The 16,880-nt window shown below is 36.5% G+C and overlaps 2 protein-coding genes across 5 annotated transcripts; one reads left to right on the forward strand and one right to left on the reverse strand.

The window, feature by feature from the left end:
* Positions 1 to 2: 2 nt before the first annotated feature.
* Positions 3 to 5,722, reverse strand: mpnd (MPN domain containing). Its single transcript, XM_084086600.1, has 13 exons — positions 5,520 to 5,722; positions 4,811 to 5,013; positions 4,225 to 4,446; positions 4,022 to 4,133; positions 3,794 to 3,872; positions 3,004 to 3,100; positions 2,819 to 2,891; positions 2,660 to 2,736; positions 2,398 to 2,566; positions 2,228 to 2,298; positions 1,942 to 2,031; positions 1,590 to 1,682; positions 3 to 598 (listed from the first exon to the last, which is right to left on the reverse strand). Exons 1-13 carry the CDS (start codon positions 5,521 to 5,523, stop codon positions 512 to 514), a joined length of 1,377 nt encoding a protein of 458 aa, XP_083942726.1. The 5' UTR covers positions 5,524 to 5,722; the 3' UTR covers positions 3 to 511.
* Positions 5,723 to 5,777: 55 nt separating this feature from the next.
* On the forward strand, positions 5,778 to 16,847 carry stap2b (signal transducing adaptor family member 2b). 4 transcript variants are annotated; one of them, XM_084086602.1, is made up of 15 exons: positions 5,778 to 6,000; positions 7,014 to 7,140; positions 8,904 to 8,975; positions 9,187 to 9,306; positions 9,508 to 9,564; positions 11,036 to 11,187; positions 12,209 to 12,340; positions 12,629 to 12,698; positions 13,186 to 13,288; positions 14,385 to 14,480; positions 14,635 to 14,700; positions 14,834 to 14,899; positions 15,372 to 15,428; positions 15,912 to 16,025; positions 16,149 to 16,796. In XM_084086602.1, exons 2-15 carry the CDS (start codon positions 7,048 to 7,050, stop codon positions 16,190 to 16,192), a joined length of 1,242 nt encoding a protein of 413 aa, XP_083942728.1. In that variant the 5' UTR covers positions 5,778 to 6,000; positions 7,014 to 7,047; the 3' UTR covers positions 16,193 to 16,796. The 4 variants fall into 4 exon arrangements, with proteins under 4 accessions (XP_083942728.1, XP_083942730.1, XP_083942729.1 ...); XM_084086604.1 differs by lacking the exon at positions 15,372 to 15,428 and having other exon boundaries at positions 5,802 to 6,000; XM_084086601.1 differs by lacking the exon at positions 5,778 to 6,000 and having other exon boundaries at positions 6,692 to 7,140.
* Positions 16,848 to 16,880: the final 33 nt, after the last annotated feature.

A 16,880-nucleotide genomic window follows, 5' to 3' on the forward strand; every position in this document is an offset into this window, starting at 1 on the left:
TGTTTCACTTGTATGAGTATGAACTGTTTCTTTAATTATACGGTAAGAAAAACATGATATTACGAGGTTAAGTCAGAAGGAAATGGAATCGGCACATTTCATTTGTTCCAGTGTATATTTTAAGGTATTCAGCAGGTAAAAGGCATTGTTCCCATATTGCGTAGTCAACATGGCACAAATCTAACCACACAAACAGATAAATACTAGTCAAAAGAAAGAGAAAGAACTCAATTACCCATTTTCTCTTTCCTAACTACCCACCAGACATTCCTAGCACACAGGAAGACAAGTTTCACAGCACAGATATGGCAGAAACGCATAAACCACAGCCAGTGATACAGACCTAACAGTCCTAAAGGCAACAGTTTGGACGGAACCATATATGATATATCCTCCATGAAGGCATTTCATATACAGTATAACAGTGCACAGACGGTAATGCACAGGGCAAGAGGTCCCAGGTCAACAGTTCTACAGCTTAACACAAATGCACAGACATAAACCGCTCTGGTCACTGAGTGTTTCGCAGTTGGTTGTACACGTGCTCCAGGATCTGTGCATACGCCTGGTCTTTGGGTGCGTGGCCACACAGAGAAGCCTGAGAAAGAGAAAACAAGTGTTTCTTTAAACATTGCTAGTCAGACATATAATTATTCTTTGCTGTGAGATTATTGTTAATGGCACTGAATTATGCAAATGATAATGTTTTAAAGCAACACCAAAGCACTTTTCCTCTTCGGTCCCCCTACAGGTTGGAAGCGGAATTGTCCATTATTCGTCGTAAATAATTTAGCCTACCATCGCACGCACGCTATTTGTTTATCCAGCACCGGCTTTGGAAATAACGATGTCCACAGACAAGGTAGAGTATGTTGCTTGATTTTATAAAAGTAGGATGTATTGCGACATCAGAAGCGAAGAAAAACAAAACAATGACATTGCTTGCTATTTTTTTGCTATTGTAACGCTTTCCGTAAAGCAAGTCAAATTTGTAGTTTCTTATGTTTCATTCGAACTACAGATCCGCTACATTATAGCGATAGAGGGTCGCAAATGCAGAAGTGCCGATTTTGGAAACATTATTTTAAGGTACAAAATAATCTTTGGTGTTGCTTTAAAGGTAATGTTTTGGATGTTAAAATAGCCTTCCATTCTAGCATAATATGCAAAGACAACTTTAAAAACATTCATAGGTTGATTTCTCTTAAAATTGTACACCGTTAAGTCTGTGTACATGCACTTTAAAAGTGTTATTTCAGTCAGATTAAAGCAATAATTTATTTTTAAAGTTTCATGAAAAACTTTAGTCTGACTGAAATCATACCAGTCTGATTTCGGTGCTTTTAAAGCATAACCGTTTGAGCATCCCGACCTGTCCGACATTGGCTCATCCAATAATGTGAGTTTGCATCTATATTTTGAGTAAAGGAAGACCGAGCGAGTGTTCAGTAAACCTGTTTGAATTATATTTGCAATCCTGACACTAGTGGCACCTTTAAGAATAATCTTAATGATGTAATTGTAAATCATGAAATTGATTGTGTTTTGTTTGTTTAGTGTATGTAGGAGGGAGAGAAGTTATGGCTGACCTTGATTTTGTCGAGTATTGAGGTATTAGGACTCCACATCTGACTGAACTGCACCAGGTCAGGAGCAGCCCGATAAAACTCCACCAACAGCATCTACAAAGAAAGATATAAAAATAAGAAACGAATAGATCTTAGCTCATCAAAAAGACTTTCTACAGGATGTAGTTTAGACGTTGATTTAATCTAATCTAGAGTGAGGTGTTATCTAGAACTGCAGGAAAAGACCACCAGTGAGTGATTCGCTTCAAAAAGATTACTTCTGAGGCATACTGAACTGTAGAAGGGAATAAAATTCCTGTTTTCCAAAGATGGATGTTGTTGCTTAAATATAACATGCTAGTTGTAATCATACCATCTCATTGAGCACGTCTGTAGTGAGGAAGTTGTCTTGCACGTATGTGACCTCTACTGCCACTGGGATGCCGTAATCATTGGGTCGTTGCTAGATGGAAGGGGAAAATTAGATTAAGCGATAACACTTTACAGTGTCCTTGTTAAACCACACTCTAATCTTAACCCTTTAGTAAGTACATGTACTTAAATGTGTAATTACACTGTAACACGGACACCTTATAAGTGTAATCGAGTAAACTACTAGTTTAGCAAACAATTATTAACAAATGTTTAAGAACAGTTACCTCAGGAGGGGGAACTACCCAGAATGGTGTGATGGTGGAGGCCACACCTTGATTGCCATGATAATAGGGTCCTATAAGTGATGAGACAAAGGAAAGAAAAGACTTATCACTGATCATTTAATAAGACGGTTTGTGTTGCACAGTGATCATCTGTTAAATCCATCACGCACCACAGATAATCCCCAGACAGGGCTGGAAACCGTTACTGCTGCCTTGTAGGCGGAGCTGGTGATCCATCTGCGAATCGATGTCCTGTAGAGAGGGAAGGGCGGGGCCTCGGGGGTGACTGTGATACCATCCCACCAACGACAGCCCGCGCATGAAGAGATTTTGACAAATCTGCATAGTTCAAACAGTTCAAAAGGTAAATTGATGGAGACTATGGTACATTTCTATGTTTTTACAGCCAACACAATAGTTTTGCAGACTAACCTCTTCTTCGACAGCTGGGGCAGCGTCTTTATCAGCCAAGCGGGTGCGGCATGGGAACGCCCGCAAGACCGTAAGCACTGATGAACATGAAATGTCTATTTTGAGTGTTTCTAACCTCCAATTTGCTATTACAGTAGTTACAAAAATGTTTACACTTACATTGTGTGTTAGTGTCCCATCGGCCCCCTAAATACCCCACCACCTCACTTGTGGTCAGGTGACAGTGGAAATCCTAAGAATAGATGTGGGTAAGTGTTATATATTGCCTTCAACTGTTAAAACAAATTTTCATATCATCAGTATTGACCAGATTGTAAAACCAAAAATCCATGAGCACTTTATACCATCAGCAGCAGAACATTGCTGGAAACGGCTACATTAAAAGGCTGGAAGCGGTTGATCGCAGAAAAGGCGGAGAGCTCTACGAGAGTGTGTGGATCCCTGCGAAGACAAACACAGGAACATTCAGGTACACTGCTGTTCAAAAGTTTGGGGTCAGTAGGTATTTTGAATGTTTTTGAAGAAAGTGTCTTATGCTTGCCAAGGCTGCATTTATTTGATCAAAAATAGTAAAAACTGTAATATTGTAGAATATTAAATGTATCATATTTTCTATTTTAATATATTTTGAAATATAATTTATTCCTGTGATGGCAAAGCTGAATTTTCAGCATCATTACTTATGTAACTTCATTACTTAGTCACATGATCCTTCAGAAATCATTCTAATATGCTGATTTGGTGCTCATGAAACATTTCTTATTATTATCAGTGTTGATAATGGTTGTTCTGCTTAATATTTTTGTGGAAGCTAGTATGCTCTTATAAATATAAAGTTGTAAAGTAAAACATTCATTGAAAATGTAATTGCTTTATTTAAAATATAAATGTATGTCATTTCTGAACAATTTAATGGTGAATTAATTTCTTTAAAAAAATTTTTAAAAATCTTATCGACCCCATACTTTTGAACGGTAGTGTTTGTTAGAGAGCATCATTTCCATAATGCACTACAATGTGGTCGTCTTAGAATTTTTCATCAGTGTTTTTCTGCCTCAAAACTCAGAACTGAACAAACCGGAAGCTTGGGGACATAATATGTGGTTCAAATATATTTCACAATATAATAATTACCTTGTAGCATCTCTGGTGCCAAGAGTGCAATACCTAATTGGAACTCTCTCTCTTTCTCTCCTCTGCATCAGGCTAATGTCTGGGGGGAACATGAAATAACTTATGCTTACTAAGCTGTAACTTTAAACAGATCAAGTCATCACTTCTCAGGTGCCATGTTTTTATGAGGAATCAGGGCGATTGGGTGAAGTTTTTTTCTATGTAATGTTTAGGTAAACAACATCATACCGTGCAGCTCAGGTTTGGACTTTTTATTCTTGTCCTCTACTGGCATGGCCGTTTTCCCTTCCTCTTCATCATCATCTCCCATCTCATCATCCTCTCCTTCACTTATCAAGCTCTGCACAGTAATTATTCATAATTTATCCCCTTTTAAGTTTACTATTGTTTACATGTTGCAAGCTCTTAATAAATTTCCCTCCATTGCTCACCATGTCGGCACTGGGTTGGTATTTGTGCAGCCAGGTGGTTTTGTACTGGACCAGTTTCTGTCCACGATACCGCACCGAAGCCCAGCCGCAGCCAGACTTCTTGGCCGGGTTCACCAGGCGCTTGCAGTGTGTTGCCCAGGCGCTTGGAGAGTTAAAGATCTGCCCGGTCTCCACCCAACGGATCTTCCCATCATTCAACAGATCTCCAACAAACTTTTTACCCTAAGGAGACATAGACAGAGTAATTGCACCTGACCAGAGAAGTATTAAAGGAATAGTTCACCCAAAAATGAAAAATTCTGAAATAATTTCACCAAAAATTCTGTCAATATTCACCCTCATGACAGTCGTGGTCACCATTCACCGTTTCATTATATGGAATAAAAGAAAGGAGCTAACTAGGACATTCTGATAGATAATTTTTTATCTTGTAGGTGCCACAGGCTTTTTGAATACACTTTTCCATGTTTTGACAGGTCTGGAAGGGTGAATAAATGCTACCGTTTTCATTTATTGGTGAACTATTTCTTTAACGATGAAAGGTATAAGTGGTAATAGCCCTTATGATGAAGTTTCTGGACAGTACCAGGTAGTGTATGGACAGAACGCCATCTCCAGGCTCCACAAGACCATCCTTCAAGAGGACTCTTAGTGTGATGCCTCTCCTGGTCAGGAGGGAACCCCTCCCAGAGGAAGCCCTCAGGTCAGCATCTTCAGCCCCACTCAACTCCTCATCCTCTTCATCCGCTCCTTCTTCAACAACCTGAGGAGACGAGGGTGGCTCTGAGCCTGGGACAAACAACAGACAGAAATAATGAATTCATACAGGCAGGGATGCGTCGAGAATCATTATTAATTGGTTGGAATCATCTAAACCTTATTCAAGGTATTAAAAGAAAATTCACAAGGAAATTTTATATTTTATTTACAAAATTACATTATAATGTCCTCAGATCAAGTTAAAACAGTTTTCAAACATAATCTCACAAACGTGTACATGATAAAATTAGAATATCCTTAGAACAGAGTACTGGGACTCTGAACTCTCATGTGGGGGAAAAATGCTTTTTATTGTGGGCCAAAAAATGGTCAAAACAGCGAATCTCACATCAGGGAATCAGCGACTGTCCGCTGCCATCTCCATCTGATAAGCTTTTTTTCCCCAGAAATTAAAACAAAACCGCTCTGATAATTTGTCGAGAAACGGTTCTCGCTCCTTTCCGCAACCCCGCGGCCTAGTAATTATTAATTTCACCCGCTTATTAAAAATCACTATTTTTTTTTTTAATTCTCACCCATTTCGTGATAATCGTCGGAAAACGCTTTGACCTGAAACTGCTCCACAGACTGATGTGATGTCTTTCTTTCCGCCACTTCAGTTTAGCGGTGTTAATATAACACTTCTGTGCGGACACTCGCCACCAGGCTGTTATTCAAAAACATAAAATGAAGGCTTGTGTGTCTGTGTCTGTGTCTGCAGTGTGTGGTTTCCTTGTGTAGTGTTGCTTTAATGTTAATTCCCCTCCCCTTTCTCCTTCCTACCCGTCCTTGTCATTTACTCTCTTTTATAAATTAGCGGTGTTTGTGGTCGTAGCACAGGAGGACGGATGTGGTTTGCATTGCTGTTACAAAGGAAGACATATTCGCGGAAATATTACTAGCAAATTGACTGCGATTGTTTACCATTTTGTGGTTATATCAGTTTAGATACAGTTTCTAATGGCCCTGGACCACGGTCAAATGAGCAGTCGACTGGGACCCAGCAGTGGACAGATGGTTTGTTTGGGCAAAATGCGTGTATAATATAGGGTTTACGGTATGAATGGAACGTAGTGTGACTGTTAATGTTCTCACCGTTAGATGTCGCCAAAGAACGACGTATTATTCCAGTGCATATGAAAAAATAGAAAACATTTTTGAAAATTATTAACATCAATCATCATGTCATCAGCCGAATCCTGAAATGTTTAAGACAACGACATTTTTTATTTTAAACTGCCTCTGATACACGCACACATTGCACACTGGTAAAATGTATTTTAAATACCGTAATCATAATCTCGTACCGATATGAATCAGGGGTTACACTTTATTTTAAGGTGTCATTGTTACAGTGTAATTATATATTTAAGTACTTAGTAATATTAAGCAACTACATGTACTTAATAGGGTTAGGGTAGGATTAGGATTTGGTTGAGGGTTAGTGTCATGTAGCCTAATTATGCATCATTATTAATATGGTAAGTACACGTAACATATGTAACAAGGACACTAAAATAAAGTGTTACCGAATCAGGTTATTCAGAGTTTTTCTCTGAAACGTAATGGCACATATTCTACATATTATATTCCACGATACAGTATGCTATCGTAGCCTGTTTTTTGAAATGCCTTATTGGAAACTAGCAATAAGGAAATCTGTTTTGCATAGTATTTATATCTATGGTATTTCCTCGAATGGTTTCGTATACTTGCCTGCGGTGATGTTTTTTTTTTTTTGTCTGGCCTTACGTTTCTTCTCTATGGGCGTGACTTTCGTGCCTTCCGGCAACTTCGAGCGAACTTGACTCACCTGAGTACAGATAAGGGGGTGGGAGATAAGTGTGACAGCACGTAGAACTCTTCAAATACTCATTTTTATTCCACAGGGTTTCTGTTCGTCACTAACTTTTTATAAAGCTTTAGCACCTGAACTCTGTGATGTAGGCTATTTGACCGTTTAATAAAGCATTAAACGTGCATGTGGACAGTGAAGCTTCGTCTTTCAAACACCTGAATTGTTTTATAAGAAGTTTGTAGTTGGCGGGAGAGTATTCTGAAGTTATGGCATCAGCAAATCGCGATAGACGAGCAAGATCTCAGCTGCCAGCATGTTATCACGAAGGCTTTCTGGAAAAGAAATCCATCAAAGACAAGGTGAGTGTAATGGTTTAAACCACCAATTTATTTAATTATACACACACACACACACACACATATACATATATATATATGTATCTTCATCATGTGTAATGATTTTATTTGGCTTATACAGTGTAAAAAGTGAAAAGTTTATAGTTTACAAAACTATTTCTAATTGATCGGATTATTAAAAATAAAATTAATTTGTGTAACTCTATGTAGTCAGATGTATTCAGTCATGTATTAGTAGTTTTTAAACCAGTTCATTATTAGACCCATTAGCTTCAAAAAGAAAATCATTTTAAATCTCGTGTTTTCATGAAAGCAAGGAACTTATTTAATTTACTTGGCTTCAGCTAGAGTCACCATTGTGGACCGTCTTCTTATCATGACCATTGGTTACTATCTTTTGTTGTCACTTATTTGTAGTTTTACTGTAAATCTTTAATCAACTTGTATCTCAGTTTTCTGTGGAAGGGTCATCCCTCTTTAAATGGCACAGTTATTTGAATTCTTTCATGACTAATCTTGAACATAAGTTCTTATGTCTTTAACTGCTTATTTTGAAATATATTTCAAAAGCTGTACATCTGTTAGTTATACCTATGTATTTTTCTGTTGGAAATATGGGTAACACTTTACAATAAGGTCTCATTTGTTAACATTAGTTAATGCAGTAACTGACATGAACTCACAGTGAGCAGTACATTTTTACACATTTTATTCATCTTTGTTAAAGTTAGTTAATATAAATACAGTTGTTCATTGTTTGTTCACGTTATTTCACAGTGCAATAACTAATGTTAACTTTTGATTTAAAAACTTTTTTACATTTTTATTTTATTCAATAAACAGGAAATGTAATATTCATACACTGTTTATTTGAGACCTGCAGTGACTTTAACAAATGTGCATTTTGTAATAGCTTCACAGAAAAGTATTTATGGACACAATATGTTCTGGCAAATGCTTTAAATTTTAATGTAAGCAAACTGTAAAGACACCAAATTGTAAAAAAAAAAAAAAGTTAATAGTAAAGACACCTAATATAAAGTGACTGGTAATCATCAAGAGAGCAGAAGTTGTCATCAAAAGAGCGTCACACTAGTGTCTGTTGCAACATGGGAACTGTTTCCCTACAAATGTGAAATTGTCAACAAAAACTGGTCTGGTGGCGTTCTTGCATGCAGATCAAACACTACAGATAAAGGATTTGCATTGTAAAGACGTTTTTAGTAAAAGGGTGGTATTTGTTTTTACAAATTGGGTCTTAGCTTACCAAGCTTACCTAAATGTTTTGCATTATGATGTGCGCTTTGATGACAGACATTCTTGATAGTTTGGGATTATAACTGAAGATATATAAAGACTGAAACTGGTTAAAATCAAATCAAATATAATCGCGCCTTTGGTCAAATCTTGTTTCTGTAATGTTCTTTCTGAAGAAAAGAATGTTCCATTGTTTTCTACATTCCTTTCATTTGTACAAACCAATTCAGTATGTATTTAATGAATTAACTCGTGATAATTTGTCAACATTAACTCAAATAATAATTTGCCAACATTTTATCAACATAAACCATTGTCAGTAATTCCAAACATATTCAGTTTATGAAAACGCTATATGTATACTAAACCTGTAAATACATATAAACGTTATGGTGTAAAATTAATAAGAAATATTTATAGTTGTTCAGTAGTTATTTATTTCAGTAAATATTTGTTTTATTATTCAGAAATTATTTATTTTCAGTAAATATTTCCATTTCTTTTCATAGATGGGTCGTAAACTCTGGACCAGTTTGTGTGGAAATTCACTCTTTTTCTACAATAACACCAAAGACAGTGTCGTAAGTGTTTTTACAATCTGCCTTTTAAGTTTACTTTTGACTACTAGAAAATCATTTTGATATGTGTGTACATTTTGTAACGTATGTATATTGGCATAAATGTATTTAAATGCAAGCTTGCAGTCCTGAAGGCTGTTTGTTTGTATGTGTTTGTCTACATAGAGAATGGATTATTTGTGCATCAACTGTTTGCTTGTGCTTGTGAATGCAGTATATAGAGAAGCTGGAGCTCTCTGATCTCATCTCCGTGTCAGATGTCTGCTGTCGTGACCGAAACCTGAACGCCGCTGGATTCACTCTGCACATGAAAAATGAAGACATCAAGATGATTGTAGGTGATTAATGATTTTCAAGATGACACCATTTTCCTTTTCCTTATGTCATTTAAGTGATGGCACACTACACAAGTCTGCCAAACTAATCTTCCATTGATTTTAATGCAATACCCTTACAGCTGTTTAACCTTGAGTTATTTAGATCTGTTAATACACGCCCAATATCATGCATTGTCGTCCCTTTTCTCTTTTCTCAGGCGCCCAGCCTTGAGGCGCGAGAACTGTGGAAAGGCTTCATGCTCTCAGTTTCTAAGGTCAGTTGTGCTTTTGAAAAAGAAAAAAAGAATCTTTAGTATACAATGGTGTCTAAAAATCTCAGAGCATATCATGTAACAGTTAACATTTTTAATACTATTTATATATTTTGACTTTTATGAGCCAGATAAACCCACTTTGCAAAAGGGAACTTATGTAATAGCTTTGTTTTATTCACATATAAAGCCAATAATTGGGTGGTGATTTCTGATCTTCTCAACTTATCCCTTTTTTCTTGATCTCCCAAGGTTAATGTTTGCCAAACCAGAGAGAGTTTTTCACTTGCAATCATCTATGTGATGAACTGTCAGTACCTCTCTATATGTCTTTGTTTGTCAGCATGTACCACCAAAAACAGTCCTTTGTACATGTCTCAATCAGCTCCCTATTTCAGTAGTCAGGGCACTGATCAGGGAGTCGGCCATTTTAAGGGCTGTCTCAGTCGCAAAATCATTCAGGTGCACTGAAATGTTCACTCACTAAAAAGTCCCACAAAGCGAAACCAGGGAAGCATCGATGCTCACCGAAATTCTGAAGCGTGTCACGTGACCCAACTCACGTCATGACATGCGAAAGATGTTTTGAAAAACAAAATGTTATTATGTTTTAGCATGAACATGCATTGCTAGACAGGTAATGAACATTATGTAGTGTAGGAAACTCAGAAGTGAAGACCAGGAAACTTGGATGTATCTTCAACAGGATTCTTTATTGAGAATGTGCCGTTTCGTTGCTGCAGTCATCAAGTCCAACTAAGTCAGTATACATTGTAGTTTACATAGATTTTATGGGCAGTGCTTAGAAATGGAGACAAAGCACCTGGCTGACCAAAGTATGCAAATAATGTATACAGTTATAGGAACCCACCTCAGACTCTAGAGTATCACCTGTCCTAATCCAATCAGCATAATATTCAAAGAATGGGACAGGGGCTTCAAGAGCCATTAAAGACAAAAGGTGAGAGTTTCCGTAATCTGGCTCATTTGATTTAAAATAAGAGAACAGGACTGGCAGAAACCTCCTGCTAGGAGTCATTCATCTGATATCATCATCTTAACCTTAAATGCTAAATATAATGTACTTCACCTTAGTTTTTCATGTGATGTTATGTTAGGATGTAGGATCAGCAGATCTTAAACAAATTCTTAAATTTGTAATCCCACTCTAGCTAACATTTATAATTAATTTACGGCTTAAATGTTGCAGGGATATGTAACAAAGAATTTATCGTAATGTACTTTTAAATTACATAAACACGTCAGAAAGATATCTCTGCTGCTGTTGTTCATAAATGCCAGTAGAGACGCCGAACATCGAGAACTTCGGAAAATGGAGCCATCAGTGTCCCAATGTGTAGTGAGTCAGGGTCCTTACCAGTGCCCGAATTCATGTACATGATATACTGATTCACAATAGGGAGCTGAATGAAATGTACCCAGATAAATAATTCTCGCTGTTTCTGTCCTTCAGCTATCTGTGCCAACTCTGAACCTTCTGCCTGGCCAGATTCACATGATGAAGGAAATAATTGACAAAGAGACGAAGAGGCAGCGGCTTCTTTCAGCTCCGCCACCATCCCAGGATTCTGACCCATATGTTAGCGTAGTGCCAGACATGCCTTTGTAAGTTAAAACCACTTGTTTTATTAGCGTTAATGTAATGTTAAAGATTAAAGGTGATGTGTGTAATATCTTTGATGTTTAGTATACCTTCTCCTATCCCAGCTTAATAAGCAGAGGCATCAAACAGATAGTCCCACTCCAAACTCACACCATTGGTTGTTGACCAACCCAACACAGCATTAGCTCAACCAGTAGTGTTAATCTGGGAAATAAGGTGAAATAAGGTGAAATAAGTAGGAAAAATACTCAATGGAAATTACACACTTCACTTTTAATAATGCATTGTTCTGTAAGTGACCACATTTACATGCATTCGAAAATGTGACCTTTTCCATTTCCTAATGGCATTTAAAGGATTAGCACAAAGGGTTGGCACACAACTTTTTGTTCCATTGACTTCCATTCATGCACATGTGTGATATGACGTCATATTTTTACTTTGCGGGTTTATTTTTATTTATGTGTTGAATTTATATTTTAAAAAAGACGTTGCAGCATGAAGTCATATCACCTCTGTTGCGGTGTTCAATGAAATTGTGCATGTTCAAAGTCTTGTGTGACCTTGGCTTAAGAGAAAGCAGTTAAATGCACCTGGGTTTCGAAACGTGGCTAATATTATGGTCATGTAAACGCATTTTTTACACACAAGACTATGCTATAAAAGTAACAGAAAACGGCTTACTGGTGGCACGGCATGTAGGAGGGCTTGCATGTACGTGTGAAAACCGCTTTCATGTTTTAAAATAACCATGAAATGAAAATGGACAATTCTTGATTTTTTTTATGAAATACGGCAGTATTTGTTATAAATTATTTATCTGTGCACATCTTTTTTTAAATTCACATGCACATTAATTCAGTAGGGAAAAAAGATGATTGCAACTTCTGTTTCATGCCAACTTTATAGACTTTAAAAGAAAACTTTCTTGCAATTTCTGGTGTGCGTGTGAACATAGTGACTGACTGACTGAATGAATACAATCATGCCTGTTGTTTAATATTTCAATGATGCTTTGTGTAGGTGTTATCATAATGTCACTCATGTCGAAGCTGAAATCTTATTGGAAAGGAACTCCAATCTGGGAAACCTACTGCTGCGGCCGAGCAGCGATGGGAAGTCTTTTGCTCTCACCACTCGCCAAGTTATTAACAAGTAAAACACACACTCTCATCTATACTCAGTACAGAACCATGTTGAATCTATTTGCTGGACAGACAGCTTGTAAATGCATTATCAGAGATTGCTTTATTCCCTTCACTTTATCTTCTGAATTGCTCCTCAGTCTGATTCAATAGTCTTGAACCTTGCACTTTGATCTGATGAATAAAACGTGTTACACAATAGTTGGCATGTTCTGGGAAGATCTGCTTGAATAAAACTGAATATAGCTGTGTCAGTTAAGAATGAATATCCTAAAGAGTCAACTCTTGATCCCAACAGACCAGTATTCAAGCATTATCGTGTGTCTCGGAGGCCTGAAGGAGGATTCCTCATTGCCCTTGAGACTCCTGTAAGTAATACTTTGTTCTTTCATTTTCAAATCACTTTAGATTAAAAGCCTGTGATCAATAGAAGATTATGTTCACAATATGCACAATAAAAGCTTGAGTCTATACTCTCCAGAACATCTAAGGAGTCATTTAACCATCTATAAACTTGTAATTTTGTGGGAACTCTGTGTTCTTGGGAAAGGCTTAAGGTGCGATTACTTTGGAAACAAAGAGGAAGTTCTGATAAGAAAGTTTTATGGGTCAGTTTTGGGAATCAGTACAGCTGAGGTGTTATATATACTTCTTGGCATTTACCACAGAGCTTTATATATGTTAGGTAATTTGTGTTTTGAGCAGCCCTATCTCTAGTCTTTTTTCTTTCTTGATATTTTACCCTTGAATTTTTCCTTCTTGTTCATTTTAAGTTTTTGATTTGAAGATAAGAAATGTGCACTGATGTATCAGACAATGTGAGTTTGTTCACACACCATGTTCACAAACACACAGATCACCTGTGCCACCCTACATGACGTCATCAACTACCTGGTGGAGAAGGCCGGTGGGGTTTTGGTGCCTCTTCTGATAGAGGAACACTATGAGAAAAATTTCGGTAAGAAACTATTTGTGTTTTTTGGAAAGTATTTAAGGAAAAGCTTGTTTGTCAGCCAGACTGACATACTTGTTGGTATGAATCATTAATCTAGAAAATGTTTACAACACAATTAAAGGTGAATGTACAGTAGGTTGCAAAACAGACCTAAATACGTCACCAGGTCATAGAAATCTGTGGCACTTAAAGAATGATTGACAAACTGAGATCCGCTGTTCTCACTATTCCACTGTTGCTCTTTTTGAAAAAGTTTTAACTAATGTTAGACATGGGTTTCCGGTCAACATGATTTTGTCAAGACATTGACTGTCCATAAACAGTCCTAACCCTATCCCTACCCATAACTTATCCCTAAAATCAGAGGTTAAATGAGAGGTGAATAAGAATGGTGTAGACCATGGGTTTCTAGTTGGCTAACAAAAAGAATCTGCTATATTATTTGAACTACACATTCAGGTCAGATTGCTCTTTGAACATACAAAAATACATTGCACAAAATATATATATTCTTGTGCAGTTTCTAAATGTTTGCTTTTCAAGTTCTTTTCGGTTTTGTTTTATTTGTCTAGCCATGTTTAGACTAAACATATTTCTTCATCACATAAAACAAAAGTATTTTAAGAATTATTATTATTTTATTTTTTTCATGAGAAAACACCCAGTAGAGAAAAATAACGTTAAAATGAGAAAACATTTTTTTAAAAATCATCCAAAAAGTGCTTTCAAAACTGGTCCATAACAGAGTAAAACAAACTGCTGCCGGAGCCGAAACTATGAAAATAAAATCGTCTGGTTGAGAACTAGTTCGTTCTGTAATGTGAACTAATACTTATCATTCCATTCTAGTTGAAACTGGTGGTGTTTCTTCTCTCTTTTTCTGACTTAATGACAGCTAGCAGTGTTTGTATTGATTGACAATTGAGACACACATTCTCCACAGAGCAGGGCAGGCATTCGAGTTTTACGGCAAATAATAATATTACTTTATTTCAACACAAAGAAAGCAGTCTGGGAGAAATAACTGGCAACCTTGCACAAGCTAGTTCAATAGGCCTGATCTGTACTGTTCTTTTTTTTTTTTTTTTTTTTTTCTCAGTAATTGTTAAGTCCAATGAAGAAAATGGTGAGATAAGTGAACATTGTCTCAGAAATGTCCCTTCGCCTACTCCTCCGATGCCTCCCCCCAAACCAGGTAATACATCTTTAGCATCATCTAAAAGCGCACATACAAATTGTAAAACATATTGTATTGGGTTTAATGAATGTCTAACTTCAACTGACAGCTCTACTTTTAGAAAACATGAAATGTAATAGAAAAATAAATCAATCTTGATTTGTATGTTTAGGCACAAAGAATCTCGGGCCCAATTCAGAATCCTACCCTCATGAAAACGAATACCTCAATTGTTCAGGTGAGTCCTTGTACACTGAGTGTTTTGCATTTTTTAGTTTCCTTCAGTGTTTTGCAGTTGATTTACTTAGATTAATTGTTTTAAATTGTGTTTCTAAAGCATGTTGTTGATCCTGTTGAGTATGTTTTTCCAGATACTGCAGATTATGAGGAGGATCAGGCCACATGTATGAGACCTCCTGTCCTACCACGTGCTCCAGGTGATACGAATAAGCATTACAATTTTCCATTCCAGCATTTCCTCTTTTTTTATTTTTAATAGTTGCCTTTTTGTTGTGCAATGTACAATATGTCATTTTAAATGTCTAGGGTCAGTAAGATGTTTTTTAATAGAAGTCAATACTTTTATTCAGGAAGGATGCATTCAATTGAGCAAAAGTGATAGTAAAGGTATTTTGTTACAAAAAATATATATATTTCACATAAATGCTGTTCTTTAGAACTTTTTGTTCATCAAAGAATAAAAAAAAAATTATCCACAAAAATAATGGCGAAAAAAAATCTCATTATTGATAAATGTTTGAGAACCAAATAAGTCCATCACAAGAATAAATTACATTTTAAAATATAAAATAGAAATGTTAAATTGTAATAATATTTCACTATATTACTTATAAAATTAGAGAGACTTCCAGATATCATTCTGATTAGTTTTTTTTTTTTTTTTTTTAGCAGGGCGGTGTTTGCCGCATCAGATTTCGATGCCCGTAGACCTAAATACCAATTCAGGTGTGTTCAATATCAAGCGTAGCGTCAGTTCTGGCAGGTCACGTTAGTCAAGCTCGCATCAGCTGATCCACGTCTACCTATAGGAATACGATGCCTATCACTGTATATATAAGCTCCTTCAGTATTATCAACAGCTATTGTGTTTCTCAGGAGCTATTCACCCTCCTACATCCCCAGCTCCTCCTCTCATCCAGTCAAGATTTGGCATTTTTATTCCCCTTGAATCAGAATAAATTCTTGAATTATGTAGTACTTTAAAATCTTGAATTAACGATATCTGTATACATTCATGTTGGTTCTGTTCTGTTTACACATATACCCTATTTATTGCAAGTTTGACATGTCTTGGTGCAAATACGAGGCATTTAGTCCAAATTAATATCCCAGCGCTGTCATCACTGTCCCAGTGTTATGCTGGATCTTTGGATTTTGTTACCAATGATCTCAAAGAAAACCATTCTAATGTGTTTTGCTTTGATGTAGATGGTGAAAGAAAAGCTTTGGTACCTCCTGGCTACTCTAAAATACCTTCCCGAAGCAACAGTTTGTCAGGCTTGCCTGAGAAATTCTCCAAGCGTGAGCTTAGTGTTGACATAAGTAAGAACAAATCTTTGTTTTTAGCCATTGTTTCACTCTAAATATTTGTACTTTCAAATCAAACCAACATTTCCTGCTTCTGATATCTGTGATTCTTTTTTACTATGGTTTTGTTTTTAACAGGTGAGCTCCAGGACGCTTTTAGGAGACGAGGTATCCAGGAATAATCTTAATCTCAATAAGATGATGATAATAATAATAATGGTTTCATTGTTGAACGAGGAAGAATTCCTTAGTATTAAGCCAGCAGATGTACAGATATACAACTTTACTCACCTGAACGCTGTATCTGTGAGATTTGTCCAGTTGGCTGGATCAACAAAAAGGCCCTTGAATCAAGTTTTCTTTATTGATCCTTTCAGCATTAAGATCTTAGTTATTTACAATAATTTATTAGACCAACATATCGATCATTGTGTGCCACATTGTGCCCTTTGTAGCTGCTGATTGTAAATCACTACTGTTGTTTGTGTAGTCAAACTCAAACTGCAAGTTTATCTCACTGACACATACTGTTGATTTATCACAATTTCAGAGATTATTCATGTGAATAGTCACATATAAATATTTTGTCTTGAATTCCTATGTATTGGCTAGCTGGTCTATGTCTCTTTTCTCTGCCTCTGATATAAAAAAATATCAGGCTTGCTAAAATAAGGGTTGTTGGTGATATGATGAATTATACTCTGACTTTACTATGTGGGGAAGTTGCAGGTCTTCTTTCTCCAGATAGAGAAACGGCTCAAATGAATGTTGTCTTTCTGTTCCTGTTAAAACATGACGTTTATTCTATGTATTTTAATAACAATACATTGATCACGGAAAAAAACTTACACTGTGTCATACTTTTTTCCT

The sequence above is a fragment of the Abramis brama genome (genome assembly GCF_963993115.1).
Source record: "Abramis brama genome assembly, chromosome: 16".
NCBI lineage: Eukaryota > Metazoa > Chordata > Actinopteri > Cypriniformes > Leuciscidae > Abramis > Abramis brama.